General features: G+C 42.7%; 1 protein-coding gene across 2 annotated transcripts in view; it reads right to left on the bottom strand.

Annotated features, from left to right (window-relative positions):
* LOC133589037 (regulator of nonsense transcripts 1) overlaps positions 1 to 17,185 on the bottom strand; it is a 53,193-nt gene extending 36,008 nt beyond the window's left edge. Inside the window, exons 1-3 of one of the 2 annotated variants that reach the window (XM_061941707.1) lie at positions 16,902 to 17,185; positions 9,174 to 9,310; positions 1,806 to 1,895 (exon numbers count right to left, since the gene is read on the bottom strand). In XM_061941707.1, coding sequence (XP_061797691.1) covers positions 1,806 to 1,895; positions 9,174 to 9,310; positions 16,902 to 17,072 — 398 coding nt within the window. In that variant the 5' untranslated portion in view covers positions 17,073 to 17,185. The remainder of the gene's footprint in view (positions 1 to 1,805; positions 1,896 to 9,173; positions 9,311 to 16,901) is intronic. The other variant, XM_061941715.1, reaches the window with a different exon arrangement.
* Between the last annotated feature and the right edge of the window lie 678 nt (positions 17,186 to 17,863).

Raw genomic sequence — 17,863 nt, 5'->3', positions numbered from 1 at the left:
TTTTTCCTTAATTGAGCTATTTGTATGCTTGAACGTGCTTATTTTAAGTCTAAAAAATTGTATCAAATATACTTGAAAAAAAAAGAAGTTTTTAATTGGAGATGTGGTGAAAATATTTTAAGCTCAATTTTACATCCATACTGAAAAAAAAAAGTGTGACAAAATCAGTTTGTTCCTTTTTGAAGTTGAAAAACAAAATGGTTAGTATTACTAAAAACACCAGAAACTTTTAAATAAATATTAAGTCGATCCCTGTACAGCTGTGCAGGTGTTTGAGGCCTTTCAATATCATCTTGGACTTGTCCTGGATTTTATTATCGGTCAATACAATGTATACAAATGCTGCTCTCCATGGCAGCTCCACATCCGGTTCCTGTGGTGACGTCGCTTTCCATCCGCTGGCCTTAATCATGCTAGTAACTTCTCATATCGTAGAACTTGCACTCAGTCATCTTACACAAATAACTTGGCTTTTGTAGTTCTGAAAAGCACCTTCAAAAATAAAAACAGTCGAAAGCAGGACTGAAGTTCATAAATTTGTTTTGAACACACAAGATTAGGGTATTTTAAAATTATTTTTTATAGTCGTATTTAAAGGAGAACAACACTTTATGTAAAATGTTGCCTATCATTAATAAATGAATAAAAAAAATATAGAAATAATTAAAATAAAATAAACATTTATAGAAATAATAATGATAGTTTGAGCGACAAGAACACGTCTTTTAAAAAAATAAAATATTCTAAGGATAAAAAAACACTTGCAAGATGCGGCTTATGGGAGTCCACTAAAACCTTCAAAACACTAAATCCACATTTTATATACACTGTAAGTGTGTGTATGCATATATAATTAATTATGACAAGTGGTAGAAAATGAATGATTAATCGACTCGTTCATTTACTGTTAATATCTGCTTACTTTCTCTTTTAACATGTTCTATCTGCACTTCTGTTAAAATGTAATAATCCCTTATTCTTCAGTTGTTTGATACTTTACATTAGTTTTGGATGATACCACAAATTTGGGTATCGATCCGATATCAAGTAGTTACAGGATCTTACATTGGTCATATTCAAAGTCCTCATGTGTCCAGGGACGTATTTCCTGAGTTTATAAACATAATATAATGTTGTGATGCCAAAAAATATCGATGTAATCATAGTAGCATCGACTACATACGCTCCTGTACGTGGTATCATTACAGTGGATGTTAGGTGTAGATCCACCAATGGCGTTTGTTTACATTGTGACGCCAGTGAGCTACAGTGTGTAGTGAAGCATGTTTAGCTATTCCTCGTCCTGCAGTGATAATGATACTTAAAGAATTGTACTTTATTTGTTGTTATGGAGGCGAGGATTAGTGATTTAGAAGTAGCTAAACACTCTTTTAAGCCATGTCTTAAAACACCTCTTCCTGAGGGCGTATCAGTGTTATAACTTCACCTTTATCTGTATTTTTTAGGCCAAAATGCGTCCATTCTCCCTTTCCTGTCTACACACTGTGTCTGCTTGTAAGTACTCTGTGTGTGTGCTGCGAACATGCTCGTCTGCTCGTAAACCAGCAATGTCCTGACGTGACGACGACGAGGGGGTGGGGGACCGGTACTTTTTAGAGGCGGTGTAGTATCAAATATGATTCATTAGTATCGCGGTACTATACTAATACCGGTATACTGTACAACCCTAGTCTCTCATAAGGAATGTGAACAATAGGCAACCTTTTTTTTTTTAAAGTGCCGTTCCCATTTAAGACGGCAGATTTTAGACTTTTTAATACCCCCCGGATACCCTTGGTCCTTACCTGCCAGAGGTGTTTCCACGGCCATTGCAGAACCACTTCTTGCTGGTGTTGCAGTACACAACGCAGGCAGGATCATGAATCCCACAGTAACTGAAATATAGAGTGGTTCAACTTGCTTGTTACACTTTTTCGTCCAATATACAGAAATATCAAGCGTGTATTTTGCATTGCAACTCAGGCCATGTCCACACGAACACAGATACTTAATAAACGCATACCTATCTCTGCGTTGAGGCCTCTTGTCCACATGCAGACGCATAATTTTGTCTTTGAAAACACAGACTTTTACAAACGCTGGGCAAAGTGTAGAGATCCAAAACGCTCCGCTTAGCGTATGCGTGTACACGGCACAAACAGAGACTTGTGATGACGTTTACAAAGCTCAACAACACTGCCTTGCTGGCTTTAAACACATTATAAGTAGGAATGATGTTCGTTAAGAAATTATCAATGTCGATGCCATTATCGAATCCTCTAATCGAATCGATTACTTATCGAATCCAGATAGGTTGTTGTGTGTGCACCTTGTGTGTGCACTGAGTTCCAAAAGCCAAAATAAGTGTATTTATTAAACAGTTATTAAGCAGTGGCACAAACATTCATGTCATTTCAAAACAAAGTGCAAGATTGCCAGAGACATTTTAAAACAAGCTATTAGTGCACTTTTGTGCATGATGTCACTAAGATGACATCAAAACAACACTAAATTAAAGTGCACTTTTTGTACAGAACACCACTACAATAGTTTAAAACAAATAAAGTGCACTTTTGTGCATGATGTCACACAGTAAGTGTCAAATAAAAATGAGCTGCATAATAGTAAATCAAATAGTGTATGTCCTTCGCTATGTGGTAGGTTCCTGCGGACGTTATCTCCTTCTGTTGTTGACTATTTTTTTAATACGGTGTTGATGTGATTGCCGAGGCATTTTGTTGGTGTGGCACCGAACGGAGATGTTGACATGCGGAGTAAGCGCTCTTCATTCTCTAGCAGGTGACTTTTCAAATGATGCTACATCAGGGGTGGGCAATTAATTTTTACCGGGGGCCGCATGAGCAACCCGAGCACTGCTGGAGGGCCACACCGACAATATTTCAATTAAATTTTGCTCAAATTATTTTTGATATACCGTAAGATAAATAATAATAATAATAATATTTTCATTTAACCTAACTTATCTTTATAAAAAAGCAGATGGCTTTTGATGGTTTTAATTTTAACACTTTCTTACACAACACTTCCTGATGTATATTACAATGCAAAAATTTCAATTTCTGTCACTTTATCCTGCGTCCTCTTTGTTGTGAACGTATCACGCCTGTAAGGTGATTGGCGAAGAAGGAGGAAGCGTTGCTGTTGCGGAAATGATGAGTGAGGATAGACGTGCGTGTGGAAGGAACGAGATAAGTTGAGCTGTGTTAGTATAGATTGCTCAATAAAAGTATAAAAAGAGCGTCAGACTTGGTGTGCACTTCTTCTGGACGCTACAATTGGTGTCAGAAGTGGGATGAAATGCCTCCCATCAAACCTGGGAGTCTTCATTGAGGGCGGAATTCCCCCATGCCAAGCAGCGTGCGCTGCACCTGTCGACGCTGCCTCTCTCCTTCCACCCTCTATCTCGCTTTGCGACGAGCTCACGTCCGGGATTCACAGACATCTGCAGTCGCTTCCGGCACGTCCTTCCCCTCCCGTTCAATCTTGACAAAGTCGCCAGGAAACATCGTGGCACCTACCTCCCGATGACGTAGCAGGCTGAGCACAAAAGCAGCGGCAGTATACGCAAAGTTCTACTTCTGACACCAATTGTAGCGTCCAGAAGAAGTGCACACCAAGTCTGACGCTCTTTTTAAACTTTTATTGAGCAACCTATACTAACACAGCTCAACTTAACTCGTTCCTTCCACACGCACGTCTATCCTCCCTCATTTCCGCAACTAAAGAACACAACATCAACTTCAGCAGGTCGTTACACTATATTCTTTAAACACAGCAACCTGTGTACCACAAATTAAGCACACAGCTTTACCTTTAATTTCTGTAAAGAAATACTTGGCAGTTCATGTCTTGTTGAAAACACGCCATTCGTCATCAACTTTTCTTTTTTTAGCGTCTCGGGGGTAAGCAGGCATCACGTGTCGCTGTGCACCTTCACTCACAGGTTACACACGGACATACGCCCATAAATAACACTTTTCAAAATAAAAGCAGCACAGTTGTATTGCACGCACGACATGGATGTTTTTTTTTTAAATTTATTTTGTCATTTGTGATTGCCGCTGTTCACATTCACTCACAATCGCGCACGAGCATACGTCCACACGGAAGTAATACAAATAAAGCTTTTCAAAACAAAAGCAGCACCGTTGTCCTGCACACTCGAGATAGATACTTTTTAAAATGTATTTTGTAATTTATGATTGGCCTCACGCGGGCCGGACAGGGACATACAAAGGGCCGGATGTGGCCCGCAGGCCGCAGAATGCCCAGGTCTGTGCTACATATTAGCAGTAATGCTACTTTTTGTAGCAACTAGAGATGCGCGGATAGGCAATTATTTCATCCGCAACCGCATCAGAAAGTCGTCAACCATCCGCCATCCACCCGACTTAACATTTGATCAGAACCGCACCGGCCCGTTGTTATATATCTAATATAGACGATGCAAGGCATTAGTGAGGTTATAAAGCTTTTGCCTGTTAAAGAAAGGAGACTGATCCAATGCAGCACAGACATTCGCGTGCCACGCTGTCACGACCCAGACGCACACCAGTGCGCAATCATATGGGAGCCGCGCTGAGCGCACCTCCAAGCGCGTCTTGCTGCCGGCGACGGCCGGGTATGGGCCCGACGCTCCAGCGCCATCCATTTTCAGGGCTAGTTGATTCGGCAGGTGGGTTGTTACACACTCCTTAGCGGGTTCCGACTTCCATGGCCACCGTCCTGCTGTCTATATCAACCAGGGTGAGCCCCACCCCTTTCGTGAGCGCACTGCGCGCGGAGTGACCCCTGTTACGCGCCCCCGGCAACAGGGGTGGCGGGCAGGTAAGCTGCGCGGGCGGAGCGCGCGGAGTGACCCCTGTTACGAGCCCCCAGCCACGGGGGTGGCGGGCAGGTAAGCTGCTTACCTGCTGCGCGTGACGCCGGCCGCGGCGAAGGCGGACGAGGCGGGGTGTCGGTGCGGTGGGCGCGGTGGTGACCCTGGACGTGCGTCGGGCCCTTCTCGCGGATCGCCTCAGCTACGGCTCCCGGTGGGGCCCTCTCGGGGGAAGGGGCATCGGCGAGGCGTCCCTTCTCCGCTCCGTAAAAGTGTCCATCTCTTTTTCTTTTTTTCCTTCTGTTGTGGCATATGCAGCAGGTGCCTGCTCGTTTTTCGTATGTGGGTAACAACATTTAACTATGTATATATATTTCCGAATTGGTTTAACTGCCACCCGCCTGAATCTATTTAAAATCTAATTTTTTTTATTTCAACGGCCCGACCCGACCCGACCCGACCCGACCCGACCCGCGGATAAAATCTAATTTTTTTTAATTTCATCCGCCCGATCCGCGGATAATCCGCGGATCGGGCGGTTGTGTCCGCAAACCGCGCATCTCTAGTAGCAACGCTTTTGCCCCACACTTGACAAATTACGGTTGTCTGTTCGACATATTCCCACTTGAAGCCAAACCACCGCCAGACGATGGACCCCGTGCTGTTTTTCTTGGGAATTAATTCTTCCTTCATTTATTACCAGATTTGCACCTTTCTTTCTCTCGTATTACCACTCGCACCACAGCTAACGTTACCCACACCGCTACCGCTCTGCTCCGCGAGGGCATGTACATATGTGACGTATGTAAGAAGGTGCGCTTGTTTTATGTCTCTGTGAGAAGGAGAGACAACAAAGAGTGAGGAATGCCCGCAGCTAAAAGCAACTGTGTGAGAACGTATACTCCAATATCACAATATAGTCATTTACTCCAATATCACAATATAGTCATTTTCTATATCGCACAGAGACAAACCCGCGATATATCAAGTATATCGATATATCGTGCAGCCCTAGTTCGAGCTTTCGCAAAAGCCGGCATCTTTTCCGAGGAGCCCCGCGGCAACAAGACTGACTTTGAAAATGAGGAGAGGGAACCTGGCGTGTTTGATGGAGAACTTGCCGAGCTGTTCATTTCAGACACAGAAGATGAGGACTTTGATGGATTTGTGGATGAGGATTGATCAAAAAATAATGTGAGTACATTGATAAATACTTCAATAAAGTACAACCCAACTCAGCTTTGCTCCGGCTGCCTTTTTAAAACAGCGTCCATGCATGCTAGCGTATGTTTAACCATGCCTGCGCCCAAAAATACGCTGCAGCTTATTTATGCGTTAAATACAGAAATAGCACCCGTAACTGACACGGCGCTTTTTAACACGGTGCGCCCTATGGTCGCAAAAACACGGTATAGTGGCTTCGATAACGGGAACCGGTTTTCAAAAAGGGACTCTAATCCATGGAATCGGTTCTTTTCTTATCGACGCATCGGGAGAACCGGTTTTAGAACATCATCCCTAACTGTATGTTGACTTATTGTATGTTTGAACGTAAACATGCTGCTCTTTTCACTCAACATTAATAAAAAAGACACATCAAAATGGGCTTTGCGACACTCCCGCCGGCGCTAATGACAGTCAGCTGTTTTGGATACGATCGCTGTGGAACCTCCACCTGATGGGAAAACTTTGACAAGCATGACTTTTTGCTCGTGTCATAAGAAAGGTGCAACATGATCTTATGTTTTTAGTCCTTATTAGACGACAAATCATGAAGTCAACTTACGTGTGTTGCTTCCATTTTTGTACGCGTGTTGTGACCAAGCAACTAAAAAAAAAAACGTCCTCCTTGTAGTGTGTACTGATGTTAAAGACACTATACACTTCATTGCACATGTACTATGTCACTATATCATGATTAAACGCTTTATGATTCCACGAGAGAGTTTTGGAGCGGCATACGCACTTCTGTGCGCTTTATATGGGCACTTAAACATGCAGAATGGTTTCCATGGCTCATTAGTGTGTACTGATTTTTAAAATAATGCACATGTAATATATCACCATGTTGCTAAACACATTATAATTCTATGAGTGTTGGGTTTCAGCAGCACAGGTGGGCATTCGCTCTTTAATAATGTTCCCATGGCTCTGTGTAGGTGCAGGCTGGTTTTAAAGATAATGCATACTTGCCAACCCTCCCGGATTTTCCGGGAGACTCCCGAAATTCAGCGCCTCTCCCGAAAACCTCCCGGGACAAATTTTCTCCCGAAAATCTCCCGAAATTCAGGCGGACTCAGGTCCATGCGGACCTGAGTCCGCTTTCCCACAATATAAACAGCGTGCCTGCGCCATCACATTATAACTGCAGAATGATGGAGGGCGAGTTCTTGGTTTCTTATGTGGGTTTATTGTTAGGCAGTTTCATTAACGTCCTCCCAGCGCGGCAACAACACACAACAACAGCAGTCACGTTTTCGTCTACCGTAAAGCAGTTCGTCTGCCGTAAACAGCAATGTTGTGACACTCTTAAACAGGACAATACTGCCATCTAGTGCATTTGATGAAAGCACTTTTGTGCGTGCCACACAGCAATGCATCATCAGAGTTCAGCATGGTTAGGAAAATAGTGACAGAGAATAGAACAAGGATGGACAATTCAACCCTTAACTCAACAATGAGTAGATGAGTGTTATGTGTGTGTAAATGTGTACATAAATGAACACTGAAATTCAAGTATTTATTTTATATATATATATATATATATATATATATATATATATATATATATATATTAGAGATGCGCGGATAGGCAATTATTTCATCCGCAACCGCATCAGAAAGTCGTCAACCATCCGCCATCCACCCGATGTAACATTTGATCAGAACCGCACCCGCCCGTTGTTATATATCTAATATAGACGATGCAAGGCATTAGTGAGGTTATAAAGCTTTTGCCTGTTAAAGAAAGGAGACTGATCCAATGCAGCACAGACATTCGCGTGCCACGCTGTCACGACCCAGACGCACACCAGTGCGCAATCATATGGGAGCCGCGCTGAGCGCACCTCCAAGCACGTCTCGCTGCCGGCGACGGCCGGGTATGGGCCCGACGCTCCAGCGCCATCCATTTTCAGGGCTAGTTGATTCGGCAGGTGGGTTGTTACACACTCCTTAGCGGGTTCCGACTTCCATGGCCACCGTCCTGCTGTCTATATCAACCAGGGTGAGCCCCACCCCTTTCGTGAGCGCACTGCGCGCGAAGTGACCCCTGTTATGCGCCCCCGGCAACAGGGGTGGCGGGCAGGTAAGCTGCTTACCTGCTGCGCGTGACGCCGGCCGCGGCGAAGGCGGACGAGGCGGGGTTGTCGGTGCGGTGGGCGCGGTGGTGACCCTGGACGTGCGTCGGGCCCTTCTCGCGGATCGCCTCAGCTACGGCTCCCGGTGGGGCCCTCTCGGGGGAAGGGGCCTCAGTCCCGGACCCCGGCGAGGCGTCCCTTCTCCGCTCCGTAAAAGTGTCCATCTCTTTTTTTTTTTTCTTCTGTTGTGGCATATGCAGCAGGTGCCTTCTCGTTTTTCGTATGTGGGTAACAACGTTTAACTATGTATATATATTCCCGAATTGGTTTAACTGCCACCCGCCTGAATCTATTTAAAATCTATTTTTTTTTATTTCAACCGCCCGACCCGACCCGCGGATAAAATCTAATTTTTTTTAATTTCATCCGCCCAATCCGCGGATAATCCGCGGACTCCGCGGTTGTGCCCGCAAACCACGCATCTCTAATATATATATATATATATATATATATATATATATATATATATATATATATATATATATAATAAAATAAATATATATTTATAGCTAGAATTCACTGAAAGTCAAGTATTTCTTGTAATATATATATATATATATATGAAATACTTGACTTGGTGAATTCTAGCTGTAAATATACTCCTCCCCTCTTAACCACGCCCCCCCAACCACCTCCCGAAATCGAAGGTCTCAAGGTTGGCAAGTATGAGATAATGTACACGTCATTGTACGACTAAAGTTTATCAAAATAAACACAATAGGATGTGTAATGCCACCAAAACAGATATTGCTGCTATTTTCAGGCTTCTGATTGGACAAAATGTGCATGAGAGCAGGTGTATGCGTTTGTGTGTAGACAAAGACACTTTTGAAACTACACTTGTGTGGATGGAGATCGTTTTAACCCCAAATATGTGTTTTTGAAACTCTCCGTGTTCGTGTGGACATGGCCTTATATAACGAGGGGCTGTCACGTAGACTGCAACAGACTTTGATGTTAGTTTTGATCTGTACCTGCAGGCATGAACGGGGAGGTCCTTGGTGTAGTAGGTGTCCTCCTCATCCTCCTCGAAGTTTAACTCTGCCAGCAACTGACTGGCTTTAACCACAGGGTCGTCTCCATTTTGCAACACGCCTCCAGGACCGTTACTCTATTGATACACAATATCACAACATATGAACGGAAATACCTAAATCACTTTAAATGTTTTTAACAAACATCAATTTAAGGGCTTTTGTACTCTTAATCATTCTCCAAGATTTGATTGATCATGGTAAACCATTAAGCCAATTAGAAAATGTAGGTCTTACTTTGATAAATCGACATTTATGTAGAAACATTTTTGCCTTATAATGTTGACAAACATTTCTATATTACAGTTTATAAAAAGAACAAATTTGATCTCTTCTATAGTGAATGGGGAAATCTCCACATCCTTGTCTCTCAGCCAAACGCTGATCTCCTCCCAAAACACATGTACACTCTCACATTCCACAAACAGATAATTGACATACTCTACAGCAGTGTTTTTCAACCACTGTGCCGCGGCACACTAGTGTACCGTGAGATACAGTTTGGTGTGCCGTGGGAAATTATGCAATTTCACCTAATTGGTCCAAAAAATATTATTTGCAAATCAATAATTATAATCTGCAAATAATGTGCCGTTGTCTAATGCAGTGTTTTTCAACCACTGTGCCGCGGCACACAGGTGTGCCATGAGATACAGTCTGGTGTGCCGTGGGAGATTATCTAATTTCACCTATTTGGGTTAAAAATATTTTTTGCAAACCAGTAATATAGTCTGCAAATAATGTGGTGTGTGTCGGTGCTGTCTAGAGCTCGGCAGAGTAACCGTGTAATACTCTTCCATATCAGTAGGTGGCAGCAGGTTGCTTTGTAGATGTCAGAAACAGCGGGAGGCAGTGTGCAGGTAAAAAGGTGTCTAATGCTTAAACCAAAAATAAACAAAAGGTGAATGCCCCTAAGAAAAGGCATTGAAGCTTAGGGAAGGCTATGCAGAACGAAACTAAAACTGAACTGGCTACAAAGTAAACAAAAACAGAATGCTGGACGACAGCAAAGACTTACTGTGGAGCAGAACACGGCGTCCATAATGTACATCCGAACATGACATGACAATCAACAATGTCCCCACAAAGAAGGATAAAAACAATTGAAATATTCTTGATTGCTAAAACAAAGCAGATGCGGGAAATATCGCCCAAAGGAAGACATGAAACTGCTACAGGAAATTACCAAAAAAAGAGAAAAAGCCACCAAAATAGAAGCGCAAGACAAGAACTAAAACTGTACACACAGGAAAACAGCAAAAAACTCAAAATAAGTCAGGGTGTGATGTGACAGGTGGTGACAGTACACCTACTTTAAGACAAGAGCTATATTGATGCATGCTTGGTTATGCTTTAAAGTCATATCCAACAATTGTGACAACGACTTTTTATTGTCAACCGAGTTTCATTTTTTAATGATTTCTGCTGGTGGTCCGGATTTTTTCAACGCAAAAAATGTGCCTTGGCTCAAAAAAGGTTGAAAAACACTGGTCTAGTGTCTGTGCTGTATAGAGCTCGACAGGGCAACCATGTAAAACTCCATATCAGTAGGTGCCAGCAGGGAGTTAATTGCTTTGTAGAAGTCGGAACGCGTTAAAGATACTTTGTCGTGATCCCAATATGCAGAGCACAGCGGGAGACGGCGTGCAGGTAAAAAGGTATGCTACGCTTAAACCAAAAGTGAACAAAAGGAAAAAGCAATGAAGCATAGGGATGGCTATGCAAAACGAAAGTAAAACTGAACTGGCTACAAAGTAAACAAAAACAGAATGCTGGACGACAGCAAAGACTTACAGCGTGTGGAGCAGAGACGGCATCCACAAAGTACATCCGTACATGACATGTCTTGTTTGCCAATAGAAAGCAGGTCACGCAATAGCACTCAAAAAGAAGGCGTGAAGCTGCTACAGGAAAACACCAACAAAACAGGAAGGGCCACCAAAATAACAGCGCAAGACAGGAACTAAAACACTACACACAGGAAAACATCAACAAACTCAAAATAAAGCACCACAACCTGATGGAGTTTAATTTTTTAACCTTTTCTGCTGGTGGTGTGGCTTTGTATTTTTTTAATGAAAAAAAAAAAGTGCCTTGGCTTTAAAAAAAAAAGGTTGAAAAACACTGCTCTACAGCTCCACATATCTAACAGCCATCAGCCTCTATGTTAAATTTAAGTTTCAACAAATCCTTTGAAGGGTATATTCCATTAATAATTTAAAATTTTATTTTTTAACTTTTGAAAGTGCATTGACTTTTGTGTGAATTATAAATGTATGTTTGTTGTTCAAATAAAAAATGCTGGACGACAGCAAAGACTTACAGCGTGTGGAGCAGAGACGGCGTCCACAAAGTACATCCGTACATGACATGACAATCAACAATGTCCCCACAAAGAAAGAAAGCGTCCGCACAACTGAAATGGTCTTGTTTGCCAATAGAAAGCAGGTCAGGCAATAGCACTCAAAAGAAAGGCGTGAAGCTGCTACAGGAAAACACCAACAAAACAGGAAGGGCCACCAAAATAACAGCGCAAGACAGGAACTAAAACACTACACACAGGAAAACAACAACCAACTCAAAATAAATGACAACCTGGTGGAGTTTCATTTTTTAACCTTTTCTGCTGGTGGTGTGGCTTTGTATTTTTTTAATGAAAAAAATGTGCCTTGGCTTTAAAAAAAGGTTGAAAAACACTGCTCCACAGCTCCACATATATAACAACCTCTATTAGAGATGTCCGATAATATCAGCCTGCCGATATTATCGGCCGATAAATGCGTTAAAATGTAATATCGGAAATTATCGGAATCGTATTTTTTATCGGTATGTTTTTTTTTTAAATCAACATTAAAGACACAAGATACACTTACAATTAGTGCACCAACCCAAAAAACCTCCATTAGAGATGTCCGATATTGTTTTTTTTATTATCTGCATCGTTTGTTTGTTTTTATTATCATTTTTTTATTAAATCAACAAAGAAAACAAGATTAGGACTGGGCGATATGGCCTTTTTTTTAATATCGCGATACACGATATATATCTCGATATTTTGCCTTAGCCTTGAATGAACACTTGATGCATATAATCACAGCAGTATGACGATTCTATGTGTCTACATTAAAACATTATTCTTCATACTGCATTAATATATGCTACTTTTAAACTTTCATGCAGAGAAGGAAATCACAACTAAAAAAAAAAAATCACTATTTTTTTCATACGGTGTTGATCTGGAAATGTTTGCCTCTGCATTTTGATGGTGTGGACGTGTGGCACCGAACGGAGATGTTGACGTGCGGAGTAAGCACTCTTCATTGTCTAGCGGGTGACTTTTCAAATGATGCTACATATTAACAGTGTAGCCTAGTGTCCTGGGTTCGCCTATACAGTGTACTTATCTAATAAAACAATAAACGGGAGACATTAGAGCAGTTTTGGTAGCCACCGCTTCTTTAATGTCAACATCACACACCTCCTTCCACAACCACACACACCCTACGTCACAGCCCTACGGCAACTCTGGAGGGACAAAACTCCTCCTCCTTACCTAACACACTCCGGTAACTTGGGACACCCTGAACTGTTTGTTACAGCAGTAATGCTACTTTTTATAGCAACGCTTTTGCCCCACACTTGACAAATTTCGGTTGTCTGTTCGACATATTCCCACTTGAAGCCAAACCACCGCCAGACGATGGACCCCCTGCTGTTTTTCTTGGGAATTAATTATTCCTCCATTTGTTACCAGATTCGCACCTTCTTTCTCTGGTATTACCGCTAGCATCACAGCTAACGTTACCCATGCTGCTACCTGTCTGCTCGGGGAGGGCGTATACGTATGTGACGTATGAGGTGACAGTATGTGACGTGTGTAAGAAGGTGCGCTTGCTGTCTGTGAGAAGGAGACACAGGAAAGTGCGAGGAGAGCTTATAGTGTAACGCCCGCAGCTAAAAGCAACTGCGTGAGAACGTATACTCGATATCACGATATAGTCATTTTATATATCGCACAGACAAACCTGCGATATATCGCGTATAACGATATATCCCCCAGCCCTACACAAGATACACTTACAATTAGTGCACCAACCCAAAAAACCTCCCTCCCCCATTTACACTCATTCACACAAAAGGGTGTTTCTTTCTGTTATTAATATTCTCGTTCCTACATTATATATCAATATATATCAATACAGTCTGCAAGGGATACAGTCCGTAAGCACACATGATTGTGCGTGCTGCTGGTCCACTAATAGTACTAACCTTTAACAGTTAATTTTACTAATTTTCATTAATTACTAGTTTCTATGTAGGGATGTCCCGATCCGATATTTGGATCGGATCGGCTGCCGATATTTGCCAAAAATTGCGTATCGGCAAGGCATGGGAAAATGCCGATCCAAATCCAGCTTAAAAAAAACCTCCGGTCCGTGTTTTCCAACGCACCAATTTAAATAATACATTCCACTTTTCTGCTGCTCCCTAATTTCCGTTCCGCATTTTCCAGCACACCTTCAACACATCCACAGGTCTGTGAATTCTCACGTAGTTGCTTTTAGCTCCTGGCATTACACGACAGGCTCTTCTCACTCTTTCCTGTGTCTCCCTCTCACAGACAGCAAGCGCACCTTCTTACACACGTCACATACTGTCACGACATACGTCACATACGTATATGTCCTCCCCGAGCAGAGAGGTAGCAGCATGGCTAACGTTAGCTGTGATGCTACCGCAGCCGTGCAAGCAACGCTCCCTCTAAGGTGCTCGCCTGTGCAATTGCGCACTGTTTAAGCGTCCTCTGCGCATAGCAAATCTATGCCACGCACAAAATCAAATAAAAAAATAAGCGCATAACAATTTTCGACACACGGACACGACAGAGAAAACAGTTTTCGTCATTGTTCAAATATTGTGACGTCTGTCGAGACGCTTATCTCCATTCGGTGCCACACGCCCACACCATCAAAATGCAGAGGCAAAAATTTCCACATCAACATCGTATGAAAAAATTAATGATTTTTTTAGTTGTGATTTCCTTCTCTGCATGAAAGTTTAAAAGTAGCATATATTAATGCAGTATGAAGAAGAATGTTTTAATGTAGACATGCAAGCCTTGAAAGAAAATTTTGAAAATCAAGACTACATTTCCTGCAAATAGGTGCATTTCTACCCTATATTTTAACTTTAGATTTATTCTCATATCAAACTCTTTTGGCTGTCTTTTTGACACTTACATCCGGCGCCCCCCTCCACACCCTGGATTATAAATAATGTAAATAATTCAATGTGATTATCTTGTGTGATGACTGTATTATGATGATAGTATATATCTGATAGTATATATCTGTATCATGAATCAATTTAAGTGGACCCCGACTTAAACAAGTTGAAAAACTTATTGGGGTGTTACCATTTAGTGGTCAATTGTACGGAATATGTACTTCACTGTGCAACCTACTAATAAAAGTCTCAATCAATCAATCAAAACACATAGAATCATCATACTGCTGTGATTATATGCATCAAGTGTTCATTCAAGGCTAAGGCAAAATATCGAGATATATATCGTGTATCGCAATATGACCTTAAAATATCGCAATATTAAAAAAAGGCCATATCGCCCAGCCCTAGTTCAATGATGCCATTTCTGTTTGTCATGTATAATTTTGTCTATTTTGTGTTTATCCTTGAATAAACAGGTCAGTTTCTTGTTACCAACCATTGTGTATTATTCAAACTCCCCTTATTCAGCTGGCTAGTTGTTATCAAGAGTACTAAAACCCTTTTCAACATGATTCTGACAACTAAGTAGGCTAAATAACTTTAAACTTTAATACATGCTCGGATAGGACAGTATCGGTCAGTATCGGATCGGAAGTGCAAAAACAGTATCGGTATCGGATCGGAAGTGCAAAAACCTGGATCGGGACATCCCTAAATAGTACTAACCTTTAACAGTTAATTTTACTAATTTTCATTAATTACTAGTTTCTATGTAACTGTTATGATATTGTTTTACTTTCTTTTTTATTCAATAATTTTTTTTAAATTTATTTATCTTATTTTATTAATTTTTTAAAAGTACCTTATCTTCACCATACCTGGTTGTCCAAATTAGGCATGTGTTAATTCCACGACTGTATATATCGGTTGTAGAGATGCGCGGATAGGCAATTATTTCATCCGCAACCGCATCAGAAAGTCGTCAACCATGCGCCATCCACCCGATGTAACATTTGATCAGAACCGCACCCGCCCGCACCCGCCCGTTGTTATATATCTAATATAGACGATGCAAGGCATTAGTGAGGTTATAAAGCTTTTGCCTGTTAAAGAAAGGAGACTGATCCAATGCAGCACAGACATTCGCGTGCCACGCTGTCACGACCCAGACGCACACCAGTGCGCAATCATATGGGAGCCGCGCTGAGCGCACCTCCAAGCGCGTCTCGCTGCCGGCGACGGCCGGGTATGGGCCCGACGCTCCAGCGCCATCCATTTTCAGGGCTAGTTGATTCGGCAGGTGGGTTGTTACACACTCCTTAGCGGGTTCCAACTTCCATGGCCACCGTCCTGCTGTCTATATCAACCAGGGTGAGCCCCACCCCTTTCGTGAGCGCACTGCGCGCGGAGTGACCCCTGTTACGCGCCCCCGGCAACGGGGGTGGCGGGCAGGTAAGCTGCGCGGGCGGAGCGCGCGGAGTGACCCCTGTTACGAGCCCCCGGCCACGGGGGTGGCGGGCAGGTAAGCTGCTTACCTGCTGCGCGTGACGCCGGCCGCGGCGAAGGCGGACGAGGCAGGGTGTCGGTGCGGTGGGCACGGTGGTGACCCTGGACGTGCGTCGGGCCCTTCTCGCGGATCGCCTCAGCTACGGCTCCCGGTGGGGCCCTCTCGGGGGAAGGGGCCTCGGTCCCGGACTCCGGCGAGGCGTCCCTTCTCCGCTCCGTAAAAGTGTCCATCTCTTTTTCTTTTTTTTCTTCTGTTGTGGCATATGCAGCAGGTGCCTTCTCGTTTTTCGTATGTGGGTAACAACATTTAACTATGTATATATATTTCCGAATTGGTTTAACTGCCACCCGCCTGAATCTATTTAAAATCTAATTTTTTTTATTTCAACCGCCCGACCCAACCCGCGGATAAAATCTATTTTTTTTTTTATTTCATCCGCCCGATCCGCGGATAATCCGCGGACTCCGCGGTTGTGCCCGCAAACCGTGCATCTTTAATCGGTTGATATCGGTATCGGTAATTAAAGAGTTGGACAATATCGGCAAAAAGCCATTATCGGACATCCCTAACCTCCATGTTAATTTTAAGTTTCAAAAAATAATTTAAAGGGTATATTCCATTAGTAATTTTAAATTGTATTTCTTGAATTTTTGAAGTGCCTTGACTTTTGTGTGAATTATAAATGTATGTTTGTTGTTCAAATAAAAATAAAATACATATGAACGGATATAGACATTCAGACTGGGGGATGCTAACTGCGCTAGCTCGCGGTTAGGATCAAAGCATGGTGACGTCATCACCGTGCTAACCGGACGTAGCTAGTTGATGTTGTTAGCTAACGTTAGCCAGTTAGCATAGTGTGTAAACACAGTAGAAAACAACGACATTTGAGGCCAAATGGCATTTTAAAGCACATGAAACGGGTTACCTACACGAACCTGGTTGTCGAGCTGGCTCTGGGTCTGGCCTTGGGTCTGGCTCGGCAGGGTGAAATCGGTGAAGTCGAACTCGGAGCCCTGAGTGTCTGCTCCGAGCAGCTCCGCTTCCTCGGTGTCCAGGAAGGTAAGAGTCTGGGAGCTCGGCCCGTACGCCTCAACGCTCATGTTTCACCGGTCCCGCTGGCAGTATTTGAAGGGGAAAACAGTCCGCGAATATACGCTAAGAGCGGGGAGAAAGTGTGGATGAGAGGGTGACAGACAGTGGCGGTGAGCTACAGGCACTGAGGGGGGGGACTTTGACGATGGCCGCGTTCTATTTAGCTTCCCCGCCCTTTTTCCTCACTATCACTTGTTTTCTGCAGGGAGTCAAGAAGAGGAGACGAGGGGGAAGGAAAGGAGTCAAGGAGACACCAGCGAAGAGAACTGGGACGTCGCGCTGACGTCACTACAGTCTTCTATTTAAAAACTCAACACAAGTTTATTCATCAAGGTCAGTTGTTTTGAAATCGCTTGCCGTCTATGTTATGACGAAAGTAAACATTAAACATGCAATGTTTTTTTTATTCATTTCATTTGAATTGCTCATTAAAGGAATTAAAAAAAAAAATTTTTTTATACTGATGCCTTTTTTAGGGCCCGCATGGCCCATTGTATAAGGACTCCCAAAGGGAGTCCTTATGCAATGGTACATAAGGACCTATTGTATTTGTAAGGTTTTATTTATTCTTTATTATTATTCTTCCACCGCCTCTTTGAGCACTAATTTGACCCACTTAACATGCTTCAAAACTCACCATATTTGACCCACACATGAGGACCTGCGAAAATTGTCTTTTAATAAAAAAAACGAACCGCAAAAATCAAAATTGCGCTCTAGCGCCTCCTAGGAAAAAAAAAAACAGACTGCCTGTAACTCCCACTAGGAAGGTCGGAGAGACATGAAACAAAAACCTCTA

Source organism: Nerophis lumbriciformis, linkage group LG03 (genome assembly GCF_033978685.3).
Source record: "Nerophis lumbriciformis linkage group LG03, RoL_Nlum_v2.1, whole genome shotgun sequence".
Classification (NCBI taxonomy): Eukaryota; Metazoa; Chordata; class Actinopteri; order Syngnathiformes; family Syngnathidae; genus Nerophis; species Nerophis lumbriciformis.
The sequence above is the reverse complement of the archived record's forward strand: the minus strand, read 5'-3'. Positions and strand labels throughout refer to the sequence as shown.